General features: G+C 41.1%; 1 protein-coding gene across 3 annotated transcripts in view; it reads left to right on the plus strand.

The window, feature by feature from the left end:
* Window positions 1-27,809, plus strand: part of KIF13B (kinesin family member 13B) — a 485,412-nt gene that overhangs the window by 366,214 nt on the left and 91,389 nt on the right. For all 3 annotated transcript variants that reach the window (XM_033935468.1, XM_033935467.1, XM_033935469.1), the window contains exons 35-37: window positions 2,930-2,983; window positions 10,899-11,016; window positions 18,834-18,973. In XM_033935468.1, the coding sequence (XP_033791359.1) occupies window positions 2,930-2,983; window positions 10,899-11,016; window positions 18,834-18,973 (312 nt within the window). The remainder of the gene's footprint in view (window positions 1-2,929; window positions 2,984-10,898; window positions 11,017-18,833; window positions 18,974-27,809) is intronic.

Raw genomic sequence — 27,809 nt, forward strand, 5'->3', positions numbered from 1 at the left:
TAGAAAGAAGCGATTATTTTTATTTATTTATTTAAAGAACTTATTATCCACTTATCTCCTAAGCGGCTTACAAGTAAATATACATAGTAGAGGTCAAATTTCACTATACATTTTCCAATACATTACAAACATCAATCAGTTCTGTTTACATTGTTCAACAAAAAATTGTAGTCATTCTCAAACATTTTATTGGATGTCAGAGGGATAGCTAAAAGCTAAGACAAAAAAAATGAGCCATAAGTAATTTTCTAAATAGCAGTACAGTGGTACCTCGGTTTACGAGTGCACCGGTTTGCGAGTGTTTTGCAAGACGAGCAAAACATTTGCAAACTTGGTGCCTCGTAAACGGAGCGCGCCTCGATTTGTGAGCACCCCCCCCCCCCGCCGCAACCTGAGGTCCCCCCAACCCACCCGAACCCTCTTCTTACTTTGATGTAGCCTCCGCACCTGCACCAGCATGTCCTGTGCTGTACTGTGCTGTGCCGGTGCCCGAAAATCTGCCTCTGGTGCTGGGCCTTGAGCATGTGCGCATGCTCAAGGCCTGAGAGTTCACGTCCAATGTGAACTCTTGGGCCTTGAGCATGCGCACGTGCTCAAGGCCCAGCACCGGAGGCAAATTTTCGGGCACCGGCACAGTACAGCACAGCACAGGACATGCTGGTGCAGGTGCGGAGGCTACGTCAAAGTAAGAAGAGGGTTCGGGTGGGCTGGGGGGACCTCAGGTCGCGGCGGAGGGGGTGCCCGATGGCGGCGGGGGGTGCCGAATCGCGGGGGGGGCCTTCGGGGGGAGCAATGCCGATTCTCGCAGGGGGGGGGGAACAGCGCTGCTGGCCTCGGGGGTGGAGGGTGGGAACGTATCAAAGCGAGTTTCTATTATTTCCTATGGGGAAACTCGCTTTGATAAACGAGCATTTTGGATTACGAGCATGTTCCTGGAATGTTACATTGTTACAGAAGCGTATTGCTCCGGATAGACCATTCCAAAGCACCAGACCCGCAACTGAAAAACAGATTTTCTAGTGGAGGCGATTAGTTTGACCTGTTAAGATCAAGATCCTCCTCTTGGGCTAAAGCTCATTCAATCAGGAGCATAGCAGCATCAGGAATAGAAGCACAATTTCCTCTTTGGAGATTTATAAAGCCATCATTTGGTGGTCTTTGCATTCATTTACAAATTTCTACAGATTGAATGATAAGACTAGAGAAGATGCTGCCTTTGGTGCAGCAGTAATATCAGCATCCAAATGGTAGATAACATTTAATATGAGCAAGTGCAAATTGATGCATGTAGGAAAGATGAATCCAAACGATAGCTATAGGATGTAGGGTTCCATATTAGGAGTCACCGCCCAGGAAAAAGGATCTAGGTGTCATCGTTAATACGCAGCTCAGTGTGCAGCGGCAGCTAAGAAAGTAAATAGAATGTTAGGAATTGTCAGGAAAGGAATGGAAAACAAGGATGAAAATGTTATAATGCCCTTGAATATTGTATGCAATTTTGGTCTCAAAAAAGATATAACAGAATTAGAAAAGGTACAGTGAAGGGTGAATAAAAATGATAAAGGGGATGGGACAAATTCCCTATGAGGAAAGGTTAAAGAGGCTAAAACAGTTCAGCTTGGAGAAGAGACAGCTCAGGGAAGATATGATGGAGGTCTATAAAATACTGAATGGAGTGGAACGGGTAAATGTGAATCACTTGTTAACTCTTACAAAAAGTCTAGGTCTAGGGGGCATGCAATGGAGCTACTAACTAGTAGATTTAAAACAAACCAGAGAAAATATTTCTTCGCTCAACATGTAATTAAACTCTGGAATTTAAAAAAGGTTTGGATATTTTCCTAAAAGAAAAGTTCATAAGCCGTTGGACTTGAGAAAATCCACGGCTTATTCCTAGCATAAGCAACATAAAATCTGTTTTACCATTTAGGATCTTGCTAGGTACTTGTATTCTGAGTTGGCCATTGTTGGAAAAAGGATACTGGGTTTGATGGGTTTTTGGTCTTTCCCAGTATAGCAAGTCTTATATTTGTAGGGCACAGAAACCTTTCATCCTGCCCAATTTAAAGATTGCTTTGCTACATTCTTGTCTGATCTAGTGGGATAAAAAGAAAGGAAAACTGGTCTTGATATACTGATTTTCTTTCCTTGAGCCTATTAAAATCATTATATAAACCCATTCTTGTGGCCTAAACTGTAATTTTTATGATGTCATTACATTCAACTTGTTTTTTAAAGGAAAGACCAGTGTGTCTGAATGGTTTCCGAAGTAGGGACTATATAGAGAGCAACTTGCTAAAATCCCTCCTAGAACGCTGAGTTTTTCTAGTGGTTAGTATGTTCAACATTTGCTGCTTTATTAAGATACTGCTGGGCCAGACCTATATGCAAACCTTTTATACCTCGGAACTTGGACACAACCCAAACATTCTAGACTGGTCTGAGACGACTCAAGGAAAGAAAGTTAGCAGGTAAGACCAGATTTTTTTCTTAGGTACATAAGGCTAAAAATCAATTCAAGTGCCTTTCTTTTTCTCCCATGCTTAATCTTCCCCTATTGGCACCCACTTTTAGGGTCCTTAAATGTAGGAGTTTAACAATATTTTAAGCTTCAGTTTAGGAGATGTTCTAGTAAATTCCCAAAGTTAGGAGCATATAGCTTTTGAATATCATCCTTATTCTGAATGTTTGTATATATTTTGAATCGGTCGGTGGATTTGTAAGAGAAATAGAAGTATTTGTAGTTCCACTGAAAGATTTGTATAAACCTTTCTTTAATTCAGATGGTTCTGTTCTTTCATGCTCTAGCTAGATTAAGTTTTGGGGTAAATTTATTTTTCTTTTATTTGAAAGGAAATCTGGCTCAGGCTAAAACATTGCATGAAACAACAGGATTATATTTTATTAACTTCTAAAATTCTTATTTCAGTTGTCTGGAAGTCGGCAGGACTTAGCTCTGCAGTATAACCTCAGTAATCACAAGGCAAGTATTTATAGGCACTGCGAGTGTGAAGTCATATTTTTTGGGCACCACTGCTAAGCTTTAGTAGTGTGAGGTATTCTGAGGTGCTGCACAGTCACTTAGCAGGTAGTGGAAATTTACTAGAAGATGGGGTGTGTCAGTTATTTGTTTATATGTTTAAAAGCATCTCTTAAACTGCAAAAGTGATTCTTGATCATTCTGTATGGTGACTTAATGTACAGAATGGGCAAAACAAATTTCCAAGTTTATTTCTTATTTGATATACCACCTATCTGAGTAGTTCACAATCTAATCAGGTACAAGGGGGTGCTGAAAAGTTCTCAGCCCAGCCAACTTCCTAAATTCTGAATGTTATTTTTCCACTGTAGCTGAAAAGAGTGTTTTAATTTGCAAAGTTTGTGCGCAACTTTGCGTGTTATCCAGATTACCTCTGTTTTGTCTCATCTCAAACACTACCTAGTAGTCCATCAAAGATATTCTCTACAAAAGTCTCAGTTAAATTCCACTTTTCTTCACTTATCCTTTTGTTCTTTCTACTTGATTGTCACAACCATTACCTCATGGAATTCAGTACTAAACAGATCCCGGTCTTGAGGGGTCACAGGCTAATAGCCAAAGTTAATTCAGCCACTTCTAATCCCTCGAACTTAACCAATATCTCTCTCAACTCTTCACACAATGGTTCTACTTTTCCTTCCTCCGAACGCCAGATCACTACGCACCAAACACCATATCATTAAGGACCTTATAATCAACTACTCCTTGGATCTTTGCATTGTGGAAACCTGGCTAAACAAAGGAGATGAGGCCTCCTGGCTATAACTATTGCTTCAACCATCGCTCAGGTAAGAAGGGGGTGGACTCGCAGTTATTTTCAAAACTTCCCTCTCAGTAGTTGCTGATATCTCACCAACTAAATGCTCTCTTGAGACTATATATCTTAAAATCAGCACTAATCCAACCATAGACTTATTGCTATTGTATATTCCTCCACCAATTAATCAGACTATGGTCACTCAGGTATTATCCTTTATTTCAGATTTTTCTACAGTTTCTCAATTTCCACTTGTATTAGGAGACTTTAATATTCATTTTGATGACCCAAACAACCCTCTAACCTCAGATTTCCTTACCCACTTGCAAGATCTTAACTTTGCAGCCCTAACCTCCGGCCCAACTCATGCAAAAGGTCACACACTAGATATGATTTTTGTTCCTACAGACCAAATTCTGAATTTTTCCACCCCTGACATATACCAGGTTGCCTGATCTGACCATAGCTTTATCTTTTCATCTTGCACCCTACAGTCTCCTCCAGCTGGTCCCCAAATACCTAAAACTTTCCACAAGAGATTTTCACAATCTGAATGAATCCTTAACTCCTTCACTATTAATGATGAAGATTTTGTTACAGTAGCCTCAAATGAACAATTAAGAATTTGGAACGATGCCTGTTGTTCCCTTTTGGATACTTTTGCAGCAATTGTTACTCATATTATCTATCCTAAAAACTTCTTAACCCTTGGTTTAATCCATCTTTACTTCTTTTAAAACAACAAATGCGTTCATTATCCTTGGCATTCCAATCCTTCCAAATCCAACTTTGATAAATATAAGGAACATTTACAGTACTATCGTCACACTTAATGTAGAAAAGAAAAAATATTACATCAAACAAATTACCAAAGCAAAAAACTCATCGGCTCTCTTATCCATTCTTAAAAATTTAACTCATTTCAAACACAAACCAGTCATTTCTAAAGATGAATTACCTTCAGCTCAAAGCTTAGCTGACTTCTTTCAGAAGAAAATCAACCTAATAAGGGAAAAGATCATATGTAAAACCTCCAGCTCCCCTGCTGATGGAGTAACTGATCCCTCCTCTATTGAAGGGGAAAAAAGCAATTCTTTATCTGCCACCTGTTCTAACTTCTTTTTACCATCTTTGAAAGATGCATTCCATTAATACTAAAGGATTCAGTTTAGAGCAGGGGTCTCAAAGTCCCTCCTTGAGGGCCGCAATCGAGTTGGGTTTTCAGGATTTCCCCAATGAATATGCATGAGATCTATGTGCATGCACTGTTTTCAATGCATATTCATTGAGGAAATCCTGAAAACCCGACTGGATTGCGGCCCTCAAGGAAGGACTTTGAGTTACCTGGTTTAGAGCCACTTCCACCATTCATCTTAAAACGTCACTTCTCTATCTTTGGCCCCTATATTCTTCAAATCATCCACAAAAGCCTTACTACATCCACTTTACCAGCAGATTGGAAACATTCTACTCTACCCCGTTATTAAAAATCCAAAAAACAATTCCATGGATTGTTCAAATTACCATCCAAGTGCAAATCTTCTGTTTCTTGCTAAACTAATGGAAAAAATTGTTTTCAACCAGCTTTCTGACTTTGTTGATAAAACACAAATTTTGCATCCCAACCAAACGGGCTTTCGTAGTAACCATTCCACTGAACATTCTCTTCTAAGACTCACTACAACCATTCATTATAATCTTTACCAACATAAGTCTGTGCTTCTTATTTCATTGGATCTCACAGCAGCTTTCGATAGAATCGACCACCAGCTTCTACTTCTCAGACTCACCTCAATTGGAATCTCTAACCCAAGTATTCGAATGGTTTAAATCTTATTTCTCCGACAGAACTTCTACAGTACACCTAATCACTCTGACTCTAAGCCATTTAATACTAACTTCGGCATCCCACAAGGTTCCATATTATCCCCTTTACTATTTAATATCTACCTCGCCCCGTTATTAACCCTCTGCCAGTCAATTGGTTTTTCAGTTTATGCTTATGCTGATGACATTCAACTTCTGCATACCCTTGATCCCTCTAACTTAAACAAAATTACTTCCATTAATCTTAAATTACTCAAAATTCATGACTGGCTAAACTCAAATATGCTATCTCTAAGCCTTACTAAAACAAGTATAGTTCTTTTTCCTTGGAAAGAAGGCTTACAGCTGGTCTCACCAATTAACATTGACAATACCTCTCTTGAATCTGCTTTAACAACAAAAATCTTAGGTATTATCGATAACAAGACGCACATTTCGACCCCAAATGAGCTCTCTGGTCATAAACTGCTATTATAAGCTCAGGATGATAAGATCTTTGGTCCCTTTCCTAGACACTAATTCTCTTAATATCCTAATTCATTCGCTCATCATATCAAAAATCGACTACTGTAATTCATTATATAAAGGGATATGTCAAAAGGATATAAGGCGGCTTCAACTTATTCAAAGCCGGCAATAAAAATTATCACAAGCTCAAAAAAATGTTACCCCTTTGCTTATGAACGCACACTGGTTACCCATCCCTCATCGGATCCCTTATAAAATTGCTCTTTTAACTTTCAAAATGCTACAGACTAGTGTTCCTACTTTCATAGACAGACTTCTAATACTATATGATCCCCCCGAACCCTAAGATCTGCCTCACAACATACTCTTAATGTTCCATCACTAAAAATAATTGGCACTTGTCGGGGTTCTTTCTTTTCGGTCACTACTCCTTCAATTTGGAACTCTTTCCCTCTATACATCAGAACAGAACAAAACATGAATAAATTCAAGAGTAGTTTAAAATGCTTTCTTTTTAAAGATTCCTACAACTGATTTATCCTTTTTAAATAATCTTTATTTTTATTTTTTCTCTCTTTCTTGCAATCCTTAACTTGTCATGCCCTACTGTTTCCATCCATTTATGTTCTCTTTTCTCATAAATTGTAGTTCTTCCCTTTTGTTTTCTTGTCCTCCTCCCCTCCAAATTTGTTTGTCTCGTATGACTGTTTATTATTTCTAGTTTGTTTCCTAATTAAAATTTAAAATTTTTACAGTACAAAGCTTTGAATTTTATGTAAAGCGTTTAATTAAATTTTAATAAACTATGAAAGTGCCAGTTCCTATTCCTGCAGAAGTAAACTCCAAAGGAAATCCATGAATGTATATTGCAAAAATTGAGTGACAAATGCCCATCATACTCCACAGCGAAGAAGTGGCATGTAAACTTTCAGCATGGAGATTTGGAGACCGAAGATGCAGCAAAGTCTGAGGGGTCTCAAATGGTGTCAACTCTTGAAATTGTTGATCATGTCCTTGACCTGATTTTGACAGATTGGCAAATGTTGGCTAAAACAGTTGCTGAGACACTACAGATGTCCAGGGAACGTGTTGGGTAGATGATCCACAAGCAGCTGGGTATGCAGAAGCTATCGGCCAAGTGGATGCCCAAATGTTTGACTGCTGATGAGAGATGATGTTTTATCAAGTTGATTCTACAGTATTTTCAGCGAGCTGGTGCTAACTTTTTGGAACGATTAGTTACTATTGAAACCATGGTTTCACCACTATGGTCCTGAGCAAAACAGTAATCCATGCAATGTTGGCAGTCAGGTTCTCCAAGGCCATGGAAATTCAAGACCCAAAAGTCAATAGGAAAGGTTATGACCACAGTGTTTTGGGATCAGGAAGGTGTTGTAATGACTATCTTCCAAGTAGCCAAACAGTTAATGTAGAATATTACTGTAACATACTATTAATTTAAAGGAGACATTGAAAGAAAAAAGGAGAGGGAAGCTGCAGAATGGAGTTATTTTTGTAAGACTATGCACCTGCTCACAAGGCTGGCAAAACTATGGATATTTTGACACAGTTGAGGTTTCAATGCATATAATCCATCCTACTCGCCAGATCTTGCTCCATCTGACTAATTTGTTTCCAAACCTTAAAAAGAGTTTGAAAGGACGACGATTTTCGAGTGATTCAGAGGTGATTGCAGCAGTGGAGAAGTATTTCAGTGACCAGACAGAGTATTTTTATGGGAAGTGTTACAGAAATTTCAGACACGATGTGCCAAGTGTGTTGAACTTAGGGGGTAAATAAGTGAAATAACTTGTAAGTTTCATGGTTCCACATCGTTCCCTTCTTGGTTGGGCTGAGAACTTTTCGGCAACCCCTCTTATTCGTAAGTATTAATTACAACTGGTACATACCTGAATAACCGCCTCATCCACAACACTGCAACCAGACATAGGAAAACTCACACCCCATTCTCATACCCTCCAATTAAGGAGGTCAAACGGAAAAAACTATATGATGGCATCCTGGCCACTCAAACAGCTAAACTAGACAACCAAATCGCCAATCTACTGACGGCATCCCTCGACCACAAGACTTTTAGAAAAGAAATAAAGACCATACTCTTCAAAAAAAACTCTGAAAAAAGAAATACCGCAAGTTTCAAACTCCACCTCTCACTAAAGCCAACTACCCCAAACAATTAACCTTACCCATTTCTTACTCTCTTTGAAAATGACCAATTTTTTTTTTTTTTGTAAGTTCTTGTTGTAATACATCTTAGATAATTCTTTTGTAATCCGCCTTGAACTGCAAGGTAATTGCGGAATAGAAATCCCTAATGTAATGTAATAGACAAGAGTGAACTTAACTTTTTGCTTGTCAGTGGTAAATACTAAATAAAATTCTTACACATAATCAGATTATAAGGAACTATATAATGCAACTGGTTGTGTGTGGAGCCTGATGAGGGTTGGTTGACACTTTCCTTCTCCAACCTAAACATACTCTTTGGAAAGTTTTTTTTTTTTTCTTAATGTGGTTAAAAGTGTGCATGCATTGCACAAGAATACTTTGGGGTCCTTTTACTAAGGCGCACTAGCCGTATTAGTGCACGCTAAATGCTAACACATCCATCATATTCTATGGATGCGTTAGCATTTAGCATGCACTAAAACAGCCAGTGCACCTTAGTAAAAGGACCCCCTTATGTGTTTTGGCACACTGCTGTGGTCCAAGCATGTCATCTCAGCCATACTCTTCAGGAAGGAGAACAGATTTCTGATGTCTTGGGACCCTCCTTGTTTGGGGTTTCTTGTCCAAGTGAGAAAGTTTAGAGAGAAGTTGTACTAGCTCATCAAGTTTTTTGTTTTAGGTGGGTCCTGTGAGTTCAAAAAAGTACCTTTAAACATAAGCAGAATTCCTAGAAATATACAAGGTAGTTGCTAATTAAAGCATATTTCCCAACTGTGTGAGAGCATTCACTTCTGAGGTATTTATATGAGAATAACCTAAAACTCTAGTTATTAGTGTTTAAGGTTCTTCATACTGGTTGCCCTCATTTCTTGACACTTTATTTAATGCTTTAGGTCCCCAAACAAACTTTACGCTCTAGTCAACATCTACTGGAAGTCTTCAAACTATACCATATCAGACATTTTGGAATTCAGAGTTTAGTGGGACCCACATTATGGAATGCCCTTCCTATGTCTCTCTGTACAGAATCTTCCATCTCAACCTTTAAAGTAATGTTAAATACACATTTATTTAAGAACATAAGAAGTTGCCTCCGCTGAGGCAGACCAGAGATCAATCTCGCCCAGCGGTCCGCTCCCGCGGCGGCCCATCAGGCCTATTGCCTGAGCAGTGGTCCCTGACTATTTCTATAACCTAACTCTACTCCTATCCCTATAACCTACCTCTACTCCTATCTGTACCCCTCAATCCCTTTGTCCTCTAGGAACCTATCCAAACCTTCTTTGAAGCCCTGTAACGTGCTCCTGCCTACCACAGCCTCCGGAAGCGCATTCCATATATCCACCACCCTCTGGGTAAAAAAGAACTTCTTAGCATTTGTTCTAAACCTGTCCCCTTTCAATTTCTCTGAGTGCCCCCTTGTACTTGTGGTTCCCCATAATTTGAAAAATCTGTCCCTGTCTACTTTTTCTATGCCCTTCAGGATCTTGAAGGTTTCTATCATGTCTCCTCTAAGTCTCCGCTTCTCCAGGGAGAACAGCCCCAACTTTTTTTGTCTGTCAGTATATGAGAGATTTTCCATACCCTTTATCAGCTTAGATGCTCTTCTCTGGACTCCCTCAAGTACTGCCATGTCCTTCTTGAGGTACGGTGACCAGTACTGGACACAGTATTCCAGATGCGGGTGCACCATTGCACGATACAGTGGCAGGATGACTTCCTTCGTCCTGGTCGTGATACCCTTTTTAATGTTACCCAACATTTTGTTTGCTTTCCTTGAGGCTGTGGCGCATCAGCTAGTTTTAACACCTAATTTAGGTTCGCTGACATATGGGACTGAATTGATCCTGCAATCCTGCTTGCTACTCATTTCTTTGATATTAAGGAAATTTTTAAACTGCTTTGATGGCTTTGCCCTAGGTGGTCAATCAAATAAACTTTGAAACCTTGATTTTTCTTCCAAGTGATGATCTTATAAAAGGAATTTACTGTTTTGTTATAGTATGAAACTTTACAGACTAAAACAACTTGTGTAAAACCATTGCCATTTAAATAGTTTCAGCCACTGTTCACTTTTTAGAGTAGTAAATTGCAATGTCATTTCAGGAGAAGCAAATGTCTGATTGTTATGTACAACATGTGATAGGACTTTGGAGAAAATCAAGTACTTTACATATTCTCAGCAAGGTTAAGAAGACTATTAAAGTAGATTAATACATGTGAGATTGCTCTCCCATCCATTATAGAAGACAGGATTATGGCTTGCAATAAGCACAACCAGACATTGTATCCTCAGCTTACAGTTCCTTTAATTAGAAAGGTTTAGATGTATTCCTTGTGATTTCTGCCCAACCTCTGACTGGTTCATAATCCTCACAAGTCAGCTTTAATGCCATAGAATATGCTCTTTCTGAAGCTTTTGCATATTAATCCAGCAGAGCTCTAGAGAGAATTTCTGGTGCCATCCACAGCCCTCTTTTGCAGTTTTTTTGTTTAAACTATTATTTCAGTCTGTTCACTTACTATTCGAAATGTTTTTCTAGTTCTAATTTTTGAAGGATTGTCTCTCATTCCCATATAAAATACTATTAATATTTGATTATTTTCCCTCTCTAGGGTCGATGGGAAAGCCAACAAGATGTATCACAGAATTCAGCCAATTTCATCAAGGGCATGGTGCCAACACGGACCTCATTGACAGACTTCACTCAGCAGAACCAATCTCCTAATTCAGGTAAGCATTTGTATATTATGGCCCGAATCAGTGGCATAGCCAGATGACTAATTTTGGGTAAGCCTGAGCCCAAAGTGGGTGCACATGAAATTTTCTTTCTGTCTCCTCTCCAAACTTAGAATATAAATACCTTAGCTAGCATGGATCCCCAACCCACATCAGTTGTAGGCTTTTCGGAGGCCAGAATTTCTGCCAAGCTCAGCAGTTGGCAGTGTGTCTGAACCACCACTGCAGACACCCTGCTCATGCTTAGTTTTTGTTCATGTGCAAAACTGAGCATGTAAACCATGTTCTAGTGTGATGTGTCTAGTGGTCCTGAACCATAGGATCGTGTATATGAATCCACAAGTTTGTTGCAGAAAACTGTCAATCATGTTTTCCTACTCCACCTCTTTCCCAGAGAGCTGCTCCTGCCCCTCAGTTTGTTTTCTGCAAGCAAATTGCTCAATATTTCTGATCTGATCTGTGGTTTTATTTTCAGGTATTTTTTCTCAGTGTTTGTTTGGAGGCTCAGTGCCCAGAGGTTTCCACTTGTTGGGACCTCTGCCTGGGAGAAGATGCAGACTTGCATCATGGAAGTCTGCTTCTAGCAGGATCAGCCTCTCGAGGACACCTAGCTAGCCTTCCCCTATGTAGCTGCTCGCATCCCTGATTTAGTCAGGAGTTGAGTGCAGACTCCTTCTCAGCTTGGATGAGATTAATAGTGGGTCAGCCACATGGTCCTTTGATAAACCCCTGACACAGCTACTGGTGAAACGGTGATTCCCTGTCGAATTTTTAGGGACACAACAGCAGGATTATGAGGCCTGTGAAATCTCCTTGGAATCAGAACCACAAGAAGATTACTGCAGCTAAGTGTCCTGGTTTTCATTCATTTGCCTTGCCTTTACTATGAAGTCTAATTGAATGTACTGTGGCGCAATTTCAACTATGCATGGATTGTGCATAATTACTACTGAACTAATTCTCTCTATGAAGTCCAGTCTATGGTTCTGGTTTAAGATTTGAATATAAAGATTAATGGACAAAACAGATTTTTTTTTTTAACCTATGAAGCCCAACTGAGGTTTTTCTCCACTTTATTTTCCTTTTTCTTTTTGTGTTATGTAGTTTTGGGGGTTTGGTTCCTTGAGCTTTGGGCTTTTGAGAGAGGGGTTCTGAGATGTGTATGGAGCATAGAAACATAGAAAGATGATGGCAGAAAAGGGCTATAGCCCATCAAGTCTGCCCACACTACTGACCCACCCCAATAAGTCTAGATGCTAGTGAATCGTCTTACGTAGGGATCCCACGTACATGTCCCATTTGCTCTTAAAGTCAAGCACGCCGGTGGCCTCGACCACCTGCACCGGAAGCTTATTCCAGTGATCTACCACCCTTTCCGTGAAAAAATACTTCCTGGTGTCACTACTAAATTTCCCCCCTCTGAATTTAAGCGGATGCCCTCTTGTGGTCGAGGGTCCCTTGGGGAAGAGGATGTCATCTTCCACTTCGACACGTCCTGTGATGTATTTAAATGTCTCAATCATGTCCCCCCTCTCCCTGCGTTCCTCAAGAGTGTAGAGCCGCAGTCTGCTCAGTTTCTCTTCGTACGAGAGACCCTTGAACCCCAAGATCGTCCTAGTGGCCATCCGCTGAACCGACTCGACTCTAAGCACGTCTTTACGGTAATGTGGCCTCCAGAATTGCACACAGCACATCACAGGACGTGTCGAAGTGGAAGATGACATCCAGATGAGGTCTCACCATGGTTTTGTACAGCGGCATTATGACTTCTGGTTTCCGACTGACGAAACTTCTATTGATACATCCCATTATTTGCCTTGCCTTGGATGTGGCCTTCTCTACCTGCTTGGCAGCCTTCATGTCTGCACTGATGACTACACCCAAATCTCGTTCTACTGAGGTTCTAGCTAATGTTACTCCATTTAAGGTGTAAGTTCTGCACGGATTTCTGCTACCGAGGTGCATGACCTTACATTTCGTAGCATTGAAGCCTAGCTGCCATGTCGAGGACCAGTTTTCCAACGTACGAAGGTCCTGTGTCATACTATCCTGTAAAAAGCTTTCACTTACTATGTTGCACAGTTTTGCGTCGTCGGCGAATAATGTCACTTTACCCTGTAGCCCTCGTGTCAAGTTCCTTATGAATATATTAAAAAGGAGAGGACCCAGGACCGAGCCCTGCGGCACTCCGCTGGTCACCTCTGATGTTTCAGAGAGGGTACCGTTGACCATCACCCTCTGAAGCCAATCATTGACCCATGCAGTTATCATGTAGAAATTACTGGTGAGTTTTCCTGCTCCCTCTTCATCATTAAATTAGTAGTTTAAATCACCCATAATTATTGTATTACCCAGTTTGTTGTTCTCCCTAATTTCTGATAACATTTCAATATATGTCTGTTCCCTCCTGGACAGTACTACTTTTCCCCCCTTATACATGGAATATCTACCTATAGGGATTCCAAAGTGTGTTTCTGCTCCTGTGGAACTTTCAGTCCATTCAATTCAAGGCCCTCCTTAACATATAATGCTATTCCTCCACCAATTCAATCCACTCTAGCACTGCAATATAGTTTGTACCCGGTATGACAGTGTGCCATTGGTTATCGTCCTTCCACCAGAGATGCCTATTATATCTATCCTTCCATTTAGTGCAATATATTCTAACTCTCCCATCTTGTTTCTTAAGCTTCTGGTATTTGCATACAGACATTTCAAACAATATTTGTCATATCTATTTACAATTTACTCAGCAGTTGGCATGGATAATTTGCAATCTTTAAAATCATCCTGCTCTGTATTTAAGGAAATCTGGTCTATTGTGGCCTGTATTGCAATCTCACTATCAGAATATTCTGTCTTCCTTTTTATGATGAAATCTTTTAAGGATACCTTCTCTCGAAGCTGCTCTATCCCCTTTTTAAATGTTGACTCCAGCATCCTGATTTCATCCTGCTTAAGGTAGAGCCCATATTTGCCAGGGTGGTGATGCCAGGACATGTCTGCAAAGCTGGGACCCTAGTGCACCCGTACTTGGACAATTGGCTCATCAGAGCATCATACGAGGAGGAAGGCAAACTAGCAGGTTCGAGAGTGGTCCCAAGACTTGGGATGGATTATCAGTTTCAAGAAGAGCCAGCTGGAGCCAACTCAGCTTATGGGAGTACCTGAGAGTCTTGTTCAACATGGCTTTGGACCAGGTCTTTTCTTCAGAGCCATGCAGACGGAAGCTCCAGAAGCAGATTTTAGATCTACTCCCACGGCATGGCACTACCTGTGTTTCAAAGCCTGGTATTGTCTTGATTAGATTACTGCAATGTGCTTTATTTCGGGATATTGAAAGAAAGATGTAGGTACTGGAAGACTGGAGGGTGGCCAACATGATGCTGATTTTTAAAAAGGGTTCCAGAGGTGATCCGGGAAATTATTGAATGGTGAGCTTGATGCCAGTGCAGGGCAAAATGGTAGAGACTATTATAAAGAACAAAATGACAGAACATATACGTAAGCATGGATTAATGAGAGAAAGCCAACTTGATTTTAGTCAAGGGAAATCTTGTCTCACCAATCTACTGCATTTCTTTGAAGAGGTGAATGAACATGTGGATAAAGGTGAACTGGTTGATATTGTGTATTTGGATTTTCACAAGGTATTTGACAAAGTACCTCGTGAAAGACTTTTGAGGAAATTAGAAAGTCATGGGATATGGATTAAGAACTGGTTGAAAGACACAAAACAGAGAGTAGGTTTAAATAGTCAATATTCTCAATGGAGAAAGGTAAGTAGAGGAGCTCCCCAGGGGTCTTTGCTGGGGCCGCTGCTTTTAACATATTTATCAATGATCTAGAGACAGCGTATTAATACAAAGAAATTCATAATCCTGGAAAAAAGCATTTATTGATATGCTTCTACAAATAATGTAGTTTTAAGAAGTTTCTTAAACTTCTGAAAATCTACAAGAGCTCATAGTGGTCCAGTCTACTTATTCCACAGTGTTACTCCTATGTAAGAGATAGCGGGGGACCTAGTACTCTCATAGTGCGCAGCTGAGAAACCTGTAATCCAGAGGTGCCCAATATCCCGGGCTCCGTGATAGACTCTTGTTGCCTTCGCGATTACCGGGCCGATCAGCCTTCCTCTCCCCGACGTCCCCCACCACCGCCCCAAGCTCTCCCTGCAGAAGCGTTCTCCCCGACGTCAATTCTGACATCAGAGAGGAAGTTCTGGGCCAGCCAATCGCTGCCTGGCTGGCCCGGAACTTCCTCTCCAATGGCAGAATTGACATTAGGGAGAAGGCTGCTGGCCTGTTGCAGCGTCGGAAAACGAAGAACTCGTCAACGGCGGAGTGTGCAGTGGCTAGGGGGCCCAGAAGTTGGCGATGTTCCCAGAAGTCGGCAGTGGCTTGGGGGACTGTTGCCAGATGACAGTCCCGGCAGTGACTTGCGGAGACAGGGAGACAGAAAGACGGGGAGACAGAAAGAAAGGGGCAGGGAGACAGAAAGAAAGGGAAGGGGGCAGGGAGAGAGGAAGAAAAAGTTGGACTCATGGAAGGACAGAGATGTTGGTTGGGGAATGGAATGAGGTCTGGAGGAGACAAAGCATGCAGGAGGCAGAAAGAAAGGAAGAAATATTGGATGCACAGTCAGAAGAAGAAAGTGCAACCAGAGACTCATGAAATCACCAGACAACAAAGGTAGGAAAAATGATTTTATTTTCAGTTTAATGATCAAAATGTATCCGTTTTGAGAATTTATATCTGCTGTCTATATTTTGAACTATGGCCCCCTTTTACTAAACCGCAGTAGCGTATTTTAGCACAAGGAGCCTATGAGCATCGAGAGCAGTGCGGTGCATTCAGCGCAGCTCCCTGTGCTAAAAATCGCTATCGCGGTTTAGTAAAAAGGGAGAGGGGATATATTAGTCTGTTTTTGTATAGTTGTTACTGAGGTAACATTGCATATTTTAAAATCATCTGCCTTGACCTCTTTGAAAAAAATCCTGAATATAATGATAATTAACATTTTCTCAGTGTGTTTTGTGGTTTTTTTTTTTATTTTAGATCATTTTGACTTGGTCTTTATAAAAATAGCTCGCAAGCCAAAAAAGTGTGGGCATCCCTGCTGTAAGCGATAAATGTACTGCCCCCTTAGATCGCAATGTTCTGAGTGGCTTATAAAGTGCCCATAGCATGTGACAAATAATATGGAATTCCTTGGTGGATGACTTTAAAAACGAACACTATTGCCTTGAAAACAATACGTGATCGTACAGGCAGCTAATGAAGGTTTTTTTAACCAAAGGGTTATATGGTCGAACTTTCTCAGACCACAAATTACTCATGCAGCAGCATTTTGAATCATCTGCAGAGCTTTGCATTATATGGTTGTAATCCCAAGATAGCGGGTATTGCAGTAGTCTAATTTCGAAATGACTGCTGTCTCCATCACAGTGTGAAAATTGAATAACAACATCATTGGCTTTAGTCTTCTCAGCGGCCGCAACTGAAAAAAAAGCAGATTTTACTACAGAAAGTATCTGATCCTTCATACTAAGGGTACTGTCCAACCAGACCCCTAGTATCTTCAATTTTCTCTGTAACACAACAACATGGTGTCAGAAAAGATTTCATGGCACAACGGCTGTGAGAATGAATGAAAGTAGTGCGTAAATATATATGTGAAACTTATATAAAAAGTGTGATAGTGATATGAAAAAAGACACGTCTGGCGGGAGTGATCGTGAACTAGCCAGCACTCGAGGTTTGTGCAGTGAAGTCGTATTAAATGACTAAATTAAAATGAAAAAGAATAATAAAACCGTAGAGAAAGGTTTTAAAAAGGGGGAGAGTAATGCACATGAGACAATGAATCAAAACCATCTCTACACTCGTGACAACGATGAGCATAATTAATAAAATGAACAAGGTGAAATAAATAATCGTGGATCTAAAATATTGCATAGGAAAGAAATCTTTACTTACCACGCGCCAATCATGGTCAAATGGGGTCAAGCAAGTCTTGCGCAATGGCAAAAAAGGTTACTCCGTAGTGGGCTGCAGGCTGAAATAGAAATCTCCCAACGATGTGGGCATAGCCAATTGGTTGATGTGCTCAGAAACGTGGGTGTAATTGATTGGTGGATATACTTATGTGGAAATACTTAACAAGTAAATGAATGAATGGTGGAATGAAAATGAGGCTTGGATTAGAATGGAACCAAGAAAAAACTTTATGTGAACCCATAAGTGACAAATATGTGATAAACAATGTAACGACAAATAGATAAAAGGGAAGGTAAAGCTAAAAGAAAATAAGTAAATTGGAAACTAATGTCTGTAAACTTAGGAAGTCAAAGACAAGGGCAAAAGAAAAAATCATGATAGAGATAAAAATATATAAAGTGTATATCTATATAAAGATATATATAAAAAAATATATATAGTGAAGGCTAGTGGGGATGGACATATCCGATGGGTAAATATACGTGTGTGTAAGAATACATAGCAATGAAAAGGATGCAGTCAAGGTTAGGAATGAAGACAAGGTTAGGACTGGGCTAGAAACTAAAAAAGGGGACTTGAGGTGTGAAAACTATGAACTATAAAAAAGCAAAAATAGAGGACAACAAAAAATAATAATTGAAATAAAAATATAAAAGAATATAAAAATGTAAAAAGATGCAGTGAGAGCTTTTAAAGGTACGAAACTAATGGTTGTCTGCCTAAAGGGGTATAAGTGAGAGTCAACTCATCAAATCAAAGTTAATATCATAACTAGCTTATTATAAATAAGTGAAAGTAAAGACCATGCAACAGAAAGAAGGATAAGCAAATAAGTGATATGATTATAAATATAATATAACATCAAATGAAACCATGATGGACTTAAAAATTAAAAAGGATACTATATATAACTTTGTACTAGGTAATGTAAAACCATAGAAGCTACTAATGTGCTAATAAGGAGAGGACTTAAAAACAAAGACACATATGTACATTTGATGATATATACTATAGAAAGTGACGATATTCAATCTCAGAGTTCAAACCAGCAGGTGCAATGGTATTCAGCTCGAAAATAGTTCTTTGTTCCATTTGTAATAAAGTCTTGTCAATATTGCCCCCTCTCCAACTGGTTTTAAAGACAAAAAAACGAAGATCATTGGTAGTATGAGAGAAGTCTTTCCAATGGGGAACCAGGGGTGCCGTCATAATCTCCCGCATTATGTTCAATGATTCTTGTTTTGATTTTTCTCTTGGTTTTACCAATATATAAAAGATTACAGGGGCAAATAATAATATAAATCACTTGCTGAGTATCACAATTGCTGCTGAAATTCAAGTGAAATTTCTTGCCAGTCCGTGGATGTGTAAAACTAGTGATCCTGCTAAAACCCCTCATGGATATTTCAAAAATAATTTTAGTGCCACTTTAAGTTTGGAGAAGAAAGGTTCCGTACATAGTGATATAGTAATTAACACACACACACACACACGGGGGCAGCACAGAAGAATGCACTGTTGCGAGTAGAGTCTAGGTAAGCAGCGTAAGGGGGAAGCAGCTGGCTATCATGCAAGGAGCATAAGGGCTTAAGGAAAGTATAGAATTTGATCAGTGAGGTCAGATAACAAGAAATCCCTGTGGGCAATTGTGAGATTTTATATTCAGTATGGACACAGATGGGTAGCCAATGATGTTTTTTCAGCACTACAGTGAAAAAGAAAGATAAAACAAAATCATACAAAATAACAGGAAATCATCATGTCTATTAATCCTTTATTTGACTTTTGTTTTAAATTACTTTATTCCAGGTCTTAGCAGCTTAACAGCTGCCTATTTGAATCCAGTCAAATCTTTTGTGCCTCAAATGCCAAAGCTGATTAAATCTCTTTTCCCTCTCCGAGATGAGAAGAAAGGGAGACAACCATCTCCACTTGTACAACAGGTACAGGTATGTAATGGCACAATTTGTCTCAACCATGTAACACTAATAAAATGATGTTATAACTTCAGTGGCACTGTCAGCTTCTGAAGGGAGACACCATTGCTGAGCTGTACACCACAGAGGGCAAAATGTCAGGGAGGAAGAGGGGCAAAGAAAGGGCATAAGAAGAAGAGAGGAATACAATGGGAAAGAAGGGAGCTACCCAGAATGACAGGAACGCACACACTGTTCATATCTTTGTGTACATGTGAGAAATAGAGCTGCATTTCAGTTAAAAAATTTTAATCGCAATTAGTTGCACAAGTATTTCTCACTGTAGTTCCTTGTGACTGTGGGCAACTCATTTAACCCTTCATTGCCCCAGGTACAAAATAAGTGCCTATATATAATATGTAAACTGCTTTGACTGTAGCCACAGAAAGTCTGCATATCAAATCCCATCCCCGGATCACCACCATGGCCATAAAATCTACTGGGAGCCATAGATTCTCCAGTTCTGCTCATGGGTCACTCCCCTCTCTCTACCTGTGTGTGACAGATTAAGGGGTTTTCCCTCCCCCATGCAAATATTATACCCCCGGGCAGCAGGGGATGCTAATCAAAAAGAGAATAGACTACGTGTCCCAGAATACCCTGAATGTTGGGGCCCAGGGACTCAGGGAGGAGTATTTCTGCCCCAGACTTTAATCAAGGAGAAGAAGGTCCCTGGAAGAGAGAGGAACTCCCCAGTTTTCTCATAAATGTGGGCTGAAGCTGACTGAACTAGAGTTGAGAAAGAGAGACTGTCCAGATAAACAGTTACTAATATCCTGGCTAAGGTAAGCCATTTGCTATATTCAAGTTGTGGATTGCATTAAATTGGCATGTGAGGCAAAACTATAATAAAGAAAACTTTTGGTTGTTGCACAGTGTATCTTGGCTGTATGTGTGAAACAGCTCTTTTACGCCATGGTTTGGCATCTTCCCCACCCTGCTGGTCTGTCTTAAAGGTGGAATTCTTTGGTCCCTGGCAGTTTTGCACATATGCTGTCTGTAGCCTGTCCCTTCTCTGATATCACTTCCAGTTTCTGCATGGGTAGGACTAGAGTTACCATATGTCCAGATTTACCCAGACATGTCCTCTTTTTAAAGGACTGTCCGGGTGTCTGGGCAGCTTCCTAGTCTGGAGGGAGTTTGTCCATGGGTTTTGGTCTCGCTCGCTTGCTCTCTCACTCGCTCTCTCACTCTCCTTTCTTCTGTTATAATGGATATCAGTTGCTTTGATAGAAACTGAAGAGGGCACTATACTCCACTGGTGAAGGAGGAGGAACAGAAAGATGTGATTGACAAACTTCTGTAACAGTTACAACCAGAGGATATATTCACCTAGTGTATAGACTCCTATGTGTATTAACAGAGAGAAGATTATCCATTTCTATAACGCTGAAAGGCGTACACAGCACTGTACATTTAACATGTAGTGTGAGTTAGGATTTGAAATTAGCCTCAAAGAAGTGGCCTTTTAGCTAGGATTTGAATACTGCTAGAGATGGAGCCTGATGTAATGACTGAGGCTATCTGTTCCAGGCATGTGCTGCAGCAAGATAGAAGGGACGGAGTCTGGAGTTGGCAGTGGAGGAGAAGGGTATGGATAGGAGGGATTTACCCAATGAATGGAGAGATATTGAGGGGCTGAAAAGTAAATGCACTTGAAAGTCAGTAAGAGAAGTTTGAAATGGATGGGGAGCTAATACAGTGATTTGAGTAGAGGGGTAGAAACATAGAAAGATGAAGGCAGAAAAGGGCTATAGCCCATCAAGTCTGCCCACTCTACTGTCCCACTCTAATGTGACTATGGTGGCTTTTGCGGAATATAAGTTGTGCAGCAGAATTTTGGATGGATTGAAGGGGAGAGAGATAGTTGAGTGGAAGACCTGAGAGAAGCAAGCTGCAGTAATCTAAGCAAGAGGTGATGAGAGTGTAGATAACGCAACTGCAGCATGAACTTATGGCTCTCAAGGGACACGAGCTTAGGAAGATTACTCCTGCCCCACTTCACCACTAGACCACCAGGGCTTCAAGCAGGCCCACAAGAGGCCTTCAACAGGTCTGGGCGGAGGCAAATGGGGGAGTGTAGACCAGAAGACCAGAATATAAACACAGACCCCCCAATTTTTAATCCTGGTTTATATTCGAGTATACAATATACGGTAACTATGGATGATAGTTTAAATGAGCACAAGTAGCATTGTCTTAGCTAGCTAACAATGTTCTACATTTATGTAGTTCCCTGTAGGTTTGCAGCAAAATGTGTATTTGAATTCATTTTGACACAGCAAGTCTGAGGGCTAGATGCAATAAACACGATCGCTAAGACCGTGGGAGAGTTTGTTGGCCAATTGTTTGGCTGATTGTGGAGCAGCGATCGATGTTCCAATAGGTTTCCTTGCAAATTATTTGCACGGAGGTTTGCAGTAATCCCTGTTGGACCAGTCACTCTTAAGAGCGATTGGACACATGTGCAGAGCTGGTTTGGGGAAGTCTGAACAGCTGAGTGGCAAGGGGCATCCCTCCTGCCTCTATTATTACCACAGTCGTGGGGGGGGGGGGGTCGGCGGGGGTAGGGCAGTAAGTTCAGCAAGGGGATCGCCAAGGCAGGAAGGAATGGGCATCCTTCCTGCCTCTTTTGGTACTGGGGTTGTCAGGGGAGGGGGGTGATATGGCACACCACGCTATTTTTTTTTTTTTTTAATATATATAGGCACAACATTTGTGCCCATAGAAAACAATGAAAAAAATATGCAGACCTATCGGTAACACAGTTTACCTGTCGGCTTTTCAGGGTTGGATTTTCCAATCCGATTCTGGCATGCAAGGTTATGGCATCAGTCGGATGGCTGGTTTCAATATTAATGCCTTCATTTGCATGCCAGAATCAAAGAATGAGCAATCTATCGTACAGAAACCCATGCAGTGAGCCGATTTGTGCATCGGTTCGGCATATACAATCTGTACAATCGAAGACTTTAGTGCATTTAACCCTGAGGGTGGTGTTAATCCATCTGAACACATGACTTGTAACGTATTACAATTCCTCTCAGGATAGTCATATGATTCATGTTTCTTTTCTAACATTTACTTTTAAGAACTCTTTGCAGACATGGTTATTCTTTCCTATTTGCTTGACCATTAGCAGATCATTTATTTTTGTGCTTCAGTTTTTACCTCTGTAATTAGAAAATGACATGGTTCCTCCTTTAGAAATCTGAAAATGCAGGTGCCAAAAATGTGCTGTTTCACTGTCCACTTTATAAATGAGTTGCATGCTGAAAGCAGTAGGATCTTATTTGCATTAAAGACAATATGTAAATTCAGATTATTACACAGCTGTTTGCTGAACACTAATGTACTTTTCTATGCAAATGCTCAGCTCAGTATGTTCATACTACCTGTAAAGATCAATGTTCCTGTTTTCCACATTCAAATATAATAATTTATAGCTGTCTGGCACATTTCAAAAATGCAAAGAGAGATTGCACAAAAGGAGACAGCAGCCTACAGAATTGTTGTCTTTGACCTTCTGACGCAAGTTTAAGAGCCAGCCTGAAAAATGAGTAGCAATTGATGAGATCCACACTAGTATTCAAGCATGATGCTCAGACAGCGCATAAAATAAATGAAAGAATGTATTCTTCTAATTAGATTGGATTAATTTGGCAAAATAGTTCCTTGATATATCTAGCAAACCTTTGTCAGAAGCTGCTTCTGTGTGTTAGAATGTCTAAGGTGTCTGAAAAATTCAAAAGTCCTATGCTATATAGTGTATACAGTCTAGTGATATGAACAATACATATTTTCAAAGCAGCTGAGAATGTTAGATTCTATTGCAATAGAAAATGGTCAGATAATGATTGTAACTAAATACAAATATCCAAATTTTAGCCCTTAAATGTTTTTAAGTTTATAGCAAGCTTTACAGTAACTATAAGAAAGACATGAACATGTGGAGGGGCATAATTTTAAAAAAAACAACATCTAAGTCCCCTTTTGGCCTAAGGCCCTAAATGTTGAAAGTAGAAGCAGGGAAAATGTCCATTCTCAAAAAAAACATCCAAAATGAGAGGTTTTTTTGAGAATGGCCTAGCTCTACGTTCAGCAGTTTAAACAGCCATACCACCATTACGTCTACACTTGCAACACATTATCAAACCAAAAAAAGCCTAAGTCCCAAACACCCAGAACCAGACCTTCAGGTGAAGGAGGGGCCAGTCCTTCACCTAAAAGCTGGATTCTGTAACTGATGTCATTACAAAAATGCTTGCTATTCAATATCATTAAGCCAAGGGGCTTGATTTCAGCTGAAACTAAGCAGCAAATTTTGGGTGAAGGTCGTCCTCTACATGGATTGCATAAAAGTGTAACAACATGGAAAGATATGCACTATATGTAGGGTTACCAGATCTTAAAAAAATAGGACATGTGGCTCCACACAGACCTCATGTCTTCTTCCCTGAGCTCCGGGACATGTCTGGAGGGCCTCTGCGCATGTGTGAATGTCAACACAATAACATCATGCTCGTCCGTGTGATATCATGTCAACATCTGCACATTTGCAGAGGCACTCCAGACGTGGCTCCAAGCTCAGGGCCTTCTAAAACCTGGACAAACTGCTGACAAATATCTTTCTACTTAGGACCATGACACCGATATTGCTTCACGACATTTATTCCTACAGAACACCTAGCCTTGGGCACATGTGCAGAACATAGATAAACCCTATGCAAATACAGGACCACAAACTAAAAGTCCTAATATACACAAATGAAATATACACCCTAAGATGCCAGACTACATGCATTTCAACAACAACAGAGAAACAGATATACATTTCCTCTTGCACAATGCAAAATATAGACAGCAGATGTAAATTCTGAAAACTGACACATTTCAATTACTAAATTGAAAGTAAAAGCACTTTTCCTACCTTTGTTGGCTGGTGATTTTATTTTTCTACTTCCCTCCATTATCATATGCACCATTTCTTTCTCCCCCATGCACCATCTGTCCCTGCCCTCTACCCTATGTCCAACATTTCTCCCTCTCTCTTCTCCAAGCATATTTCCCTCCCTTCCACCATATGCAGGATATCTCCCTCTCACCCCTTTCTACCTCTGTAGCATCTCTCCCTTCCTCTCCTCCATCCCTTCTCCACCAAATAAGAACATAAGAAATGCCGCTGCTTGGTCAGACCAATGGTCCATCCTGCCCCATCATTATTTCCTTCCCCAGATGTGTCTTCCAGGCAGAAATCAATTTAAACTTTGTAAAATCTCAGGTCTTATGGCAGGCCCGGTAGAGGCCTGCAAGGCATCAGGAGGAAGAAGGATAGGGTACAGAATGTGGCAGGGAGGTAGGGGGTGGGTGCAGAGCAGCGAGGGAGGGGGAACAGGGTACAGAGCTTGGCAAGGCACAGCACTTTAATATTACACACACCCCACACCCCGGTTTATATTCATCAACCTTTTTTTTCCTCCTTTTTGGGGAGAAAAAGGGTTACCTGGGTTTATATTCAGGTCAGTTTATATTCAAGTATATACAATAGTTTACAGCTTCCCCATTTCTGAAAAAATATTAGTTTAAATACTTAAAAGATATTAATATGCAAACATCTGTATCATATCCCTCCATCCCTCTTGCAGCACCATAAACCAGCCTTTATTCTGGCCAAACTACTCCTCATGAAATGCCTACATCCAGATTGTTGAAAAGAAGGTGCATACTTTGTGTGCCTACTTTTACACATATATATAGGTATACAAATTTTAAAAAGCTCTTTTCCACATATACAAGGCTTTATACACTGCAAATGCTTTAAGAAATACCTCCACACATTTAACTTAACGTGAGTTAATGTCCTTTAAATTGAATGTATGTTAGTAAATAGAGCTTAGTTTCCATTACCTAGTAAACATTCACAACTTCAATACAGACAATTCTCTTTTCAGTGATGTGTTACACACTAGAGCTAAGAGAATATAAAAAGAAACTCTGGAGGAATATGAAAAATTTGGAGCAAAAAGAGACAGTGTCAATAGTTCTAAGAGAGAATTGTGCTAACGTGGAAACCACTGAATTTGCTGTTGAGCATTTGCTCTTAGGCTTACAAAATTGCTCCTGGATAAACACTAATTTCCTATTCTAGTCAAATGTCAGGCTGTGTTTCCTAAATGATAAACGTATTCTGCTGTCTTCATGTCACCTCTTGGAAAGATCTCTTCTGTGACTTTCCGTAGTCTAATGTTTATAATTTATTGCAGTCTGGTTATTCCAGAATTGCAGCAATGTTACACAGGAGAGGGCAGCTGACAAAATTGTTGTCTTTGACCTTCTAATGCAGGTTTGATAACAAAGCTGTTAAATAATAAACCACAATAAAAGAAATTTACATTAATGTAAAATTTTCCTAAATTGAACCTTAAGTGATCAGATGAGCTTTCATTCACCAATCAGATTTTCATTTGTATTGCATACTGAAATTTTATCATTTTATTCACATGATAATTTTTTTTCCCTTTACTGATGCAATGTGTTCACACTTGCAAAGACCTCTATGCTAAATCAAGTTAATTGAATCTTAAATAACTGATATTTGGTATGTAGCTAATCCTTTTGTATAATACATGTTCATAGTGCACATTGTCCTTATTTAAGACCAGTGTGTTATAATGTCTGTCAAATGCAATTCATGCCTTAAGGATATTGAAGCAGCCACTTTCTCTTCGTGTAGGCTTTAGTAAAGTAAGGACAAGAAATTGCTCTTTAGGAGAGACTCTAGTATTAATTCACTGCTGTCAGGGCTCAGCCCAACCCAGATCTCTCTTGCCTGCTCCTGGACTCTCCTGCTCTCTGCCACCGTTCCCTGCAGTGCAAGGCCATGATTTTAAAGCAGGCCTGCATTGCGGAGAACGGCGGCAGAGAGCAGGAGAATCCGGGAGCAGGCAAGAGAGATCTGCCTGACATCCCTCCCAAGCCCCGATCTCTCCTGCCTGCCCTGCCATTTGGCCAATCAGGGACTTCCTTAGACTCCTCCCTAAGGAAGTTCCTGATTGGCTGAGGTGCCCTGGCCCCTCCAAAGGGAGGAGCCTGAGGCGCCTCAGCCAATCAATGTCTTAGGCCTCTCCCTGTGCATCAGATGATGCGCCGGGGCGGGGCCTAAGGCCGCTATTGGGCAGCGGCAGGCAGCAGAGTAGGAGCAGGAGGAGTTTCCTCTTGCTTCCGAAGATTTTGGAGGTGCGTAGGAGCAGGAGGAGGGTCGGGGCACCCCTCCTGCTCCCGAAGATGTTGGGGAGCCTTGCCCAAGGAGCAGGAGGGACCGGGCACCCCTCCTGCTCCCAACTATTTTACAGGTACCGGGGTGGGTAGGCCGGGCCCGACTGCCTGGGTCGACTAGGACCGGGCTGGGGTTGGGAGGCCTAGGAGCAAGGGGGACCGAGCACCCCTCCTGCTCCCAACTTGGATGTCCGGGGGGGGGAGGTCAGGCCCAGCCGAGGGGTTAGTGAGCCACAAGAGCGACTGAGCACCCCTCCTACTCCCAATGTTCGGTCCATCGGATCCACAATCTTTTTTTTTTTTAATAGTTTTGAGCCCGTGGTTTTAACCTGCTTTAAACTTGCTGGGGAAGGGCAGTGCAGGGCAGCAGGACTTCGGGGAGATTAGGGCAATGCAGGGTGGCAGGACTTCGGGGTAGGAGATTTGTGCTTGAGTTGGGGCAGAGAGCAGGATATGTAGTTGGAAATAGAGAGTTGCGCGGGGACAGAAATCCCACCCGTCCCCGCTAAAGTCCCACCCGTCCCCGTGAGGAATCCCACCCGTCCCCGTGAGGAATCCCCTCCGTCCCCACCCGTCCCCGCGAGGAATCCCCTCCGTCCCCGCCCGTCCCTATAAACTTCAGAAATAGTTATTTCATTTAATTATGATACTGAATTAAAGGCTCTGGTAGAAACCCATTTACAAATAAGCAAAAAGACTTTATTAATTTGAAAATATTAATTGGGAAGAATACATACTTTGCAAACGGGTTTCTACCAGAGCCTCTAATGTTTATAAATTTTTATCAACACAACTAATATACTACTTTATCCTGAAGCAAAATAAAAAAAAAGAAATATAATTCTTTTCCTACCTTTGTTGCCTGGTTTCTGCTTTCCTCATGTTCTCATTCAATTCCTTCCATCCACTGTCTCTCTTCCTTCTGCATCTTCCATTTGCTCTGTTACTGTGCCTCTCCCTTTCTTCCCTCTTCCAAATTGGTCTGGCACCCATCTTCTTCTCTCCGCTCCCCCCATAGTTTGGCATCTGCCTTCTTCCCTGCCAGTGTCTTCTCCCTACTCTCTCTTCCCCATTTCCTTTCAGCGTCCTTCTCCCCCCATCTTCCCCATGTCCTGTCAGCGTCCTTCTCCCCCCTCTGTCTTCCACATGTGCTTTCAGTGTCCTTCTCCCCATGTCCTTTCAGCGTCCTTCTCCCTCTTTGTCTTCCCCATGGCCTTTCAGCGTCCTTCTCCACCCACCCACCCCCGTCTTCCCCATGTCCTTTCAGCGTCCTTCTCCACCCCTTTGTCTTCCCCATGTGCTTTCAGCATCCTTCTCCCCCTCTGTCTTCCACAAGTGCTTTCAGAGTCCTTCCCCCCTGCCCTTCCCATGGCCTTTCAGCGTCCTTCTCCACCCCTTTGTATTCCCCATGTGCTTTCAGCGTCCTTCTCCCTCCTCTGTCTTCAAGTGCTTTCAGAGTCCTTCCCCCCCTCCCGTCTTCCCCATGGCCTTTCAGCGTCCTTCTCCCCCCTCCTTCTCTACCGCCCCGGGTGCA

Source organism: Geotrypetes seraphini, chromosome 3, assembly GCF_902459505.1.
Source record: "Geotrypetes seraphini chromosome 3, aGeoSer1.1, whole genome shotgun sequence".
NCBI classification, from domain to species: Eukaryota; Metazoa; Chordata; class Amphibia; order Gymnophiona; family Dermophiidae; genus Geotrypetes; species Geotrypetes seraphini.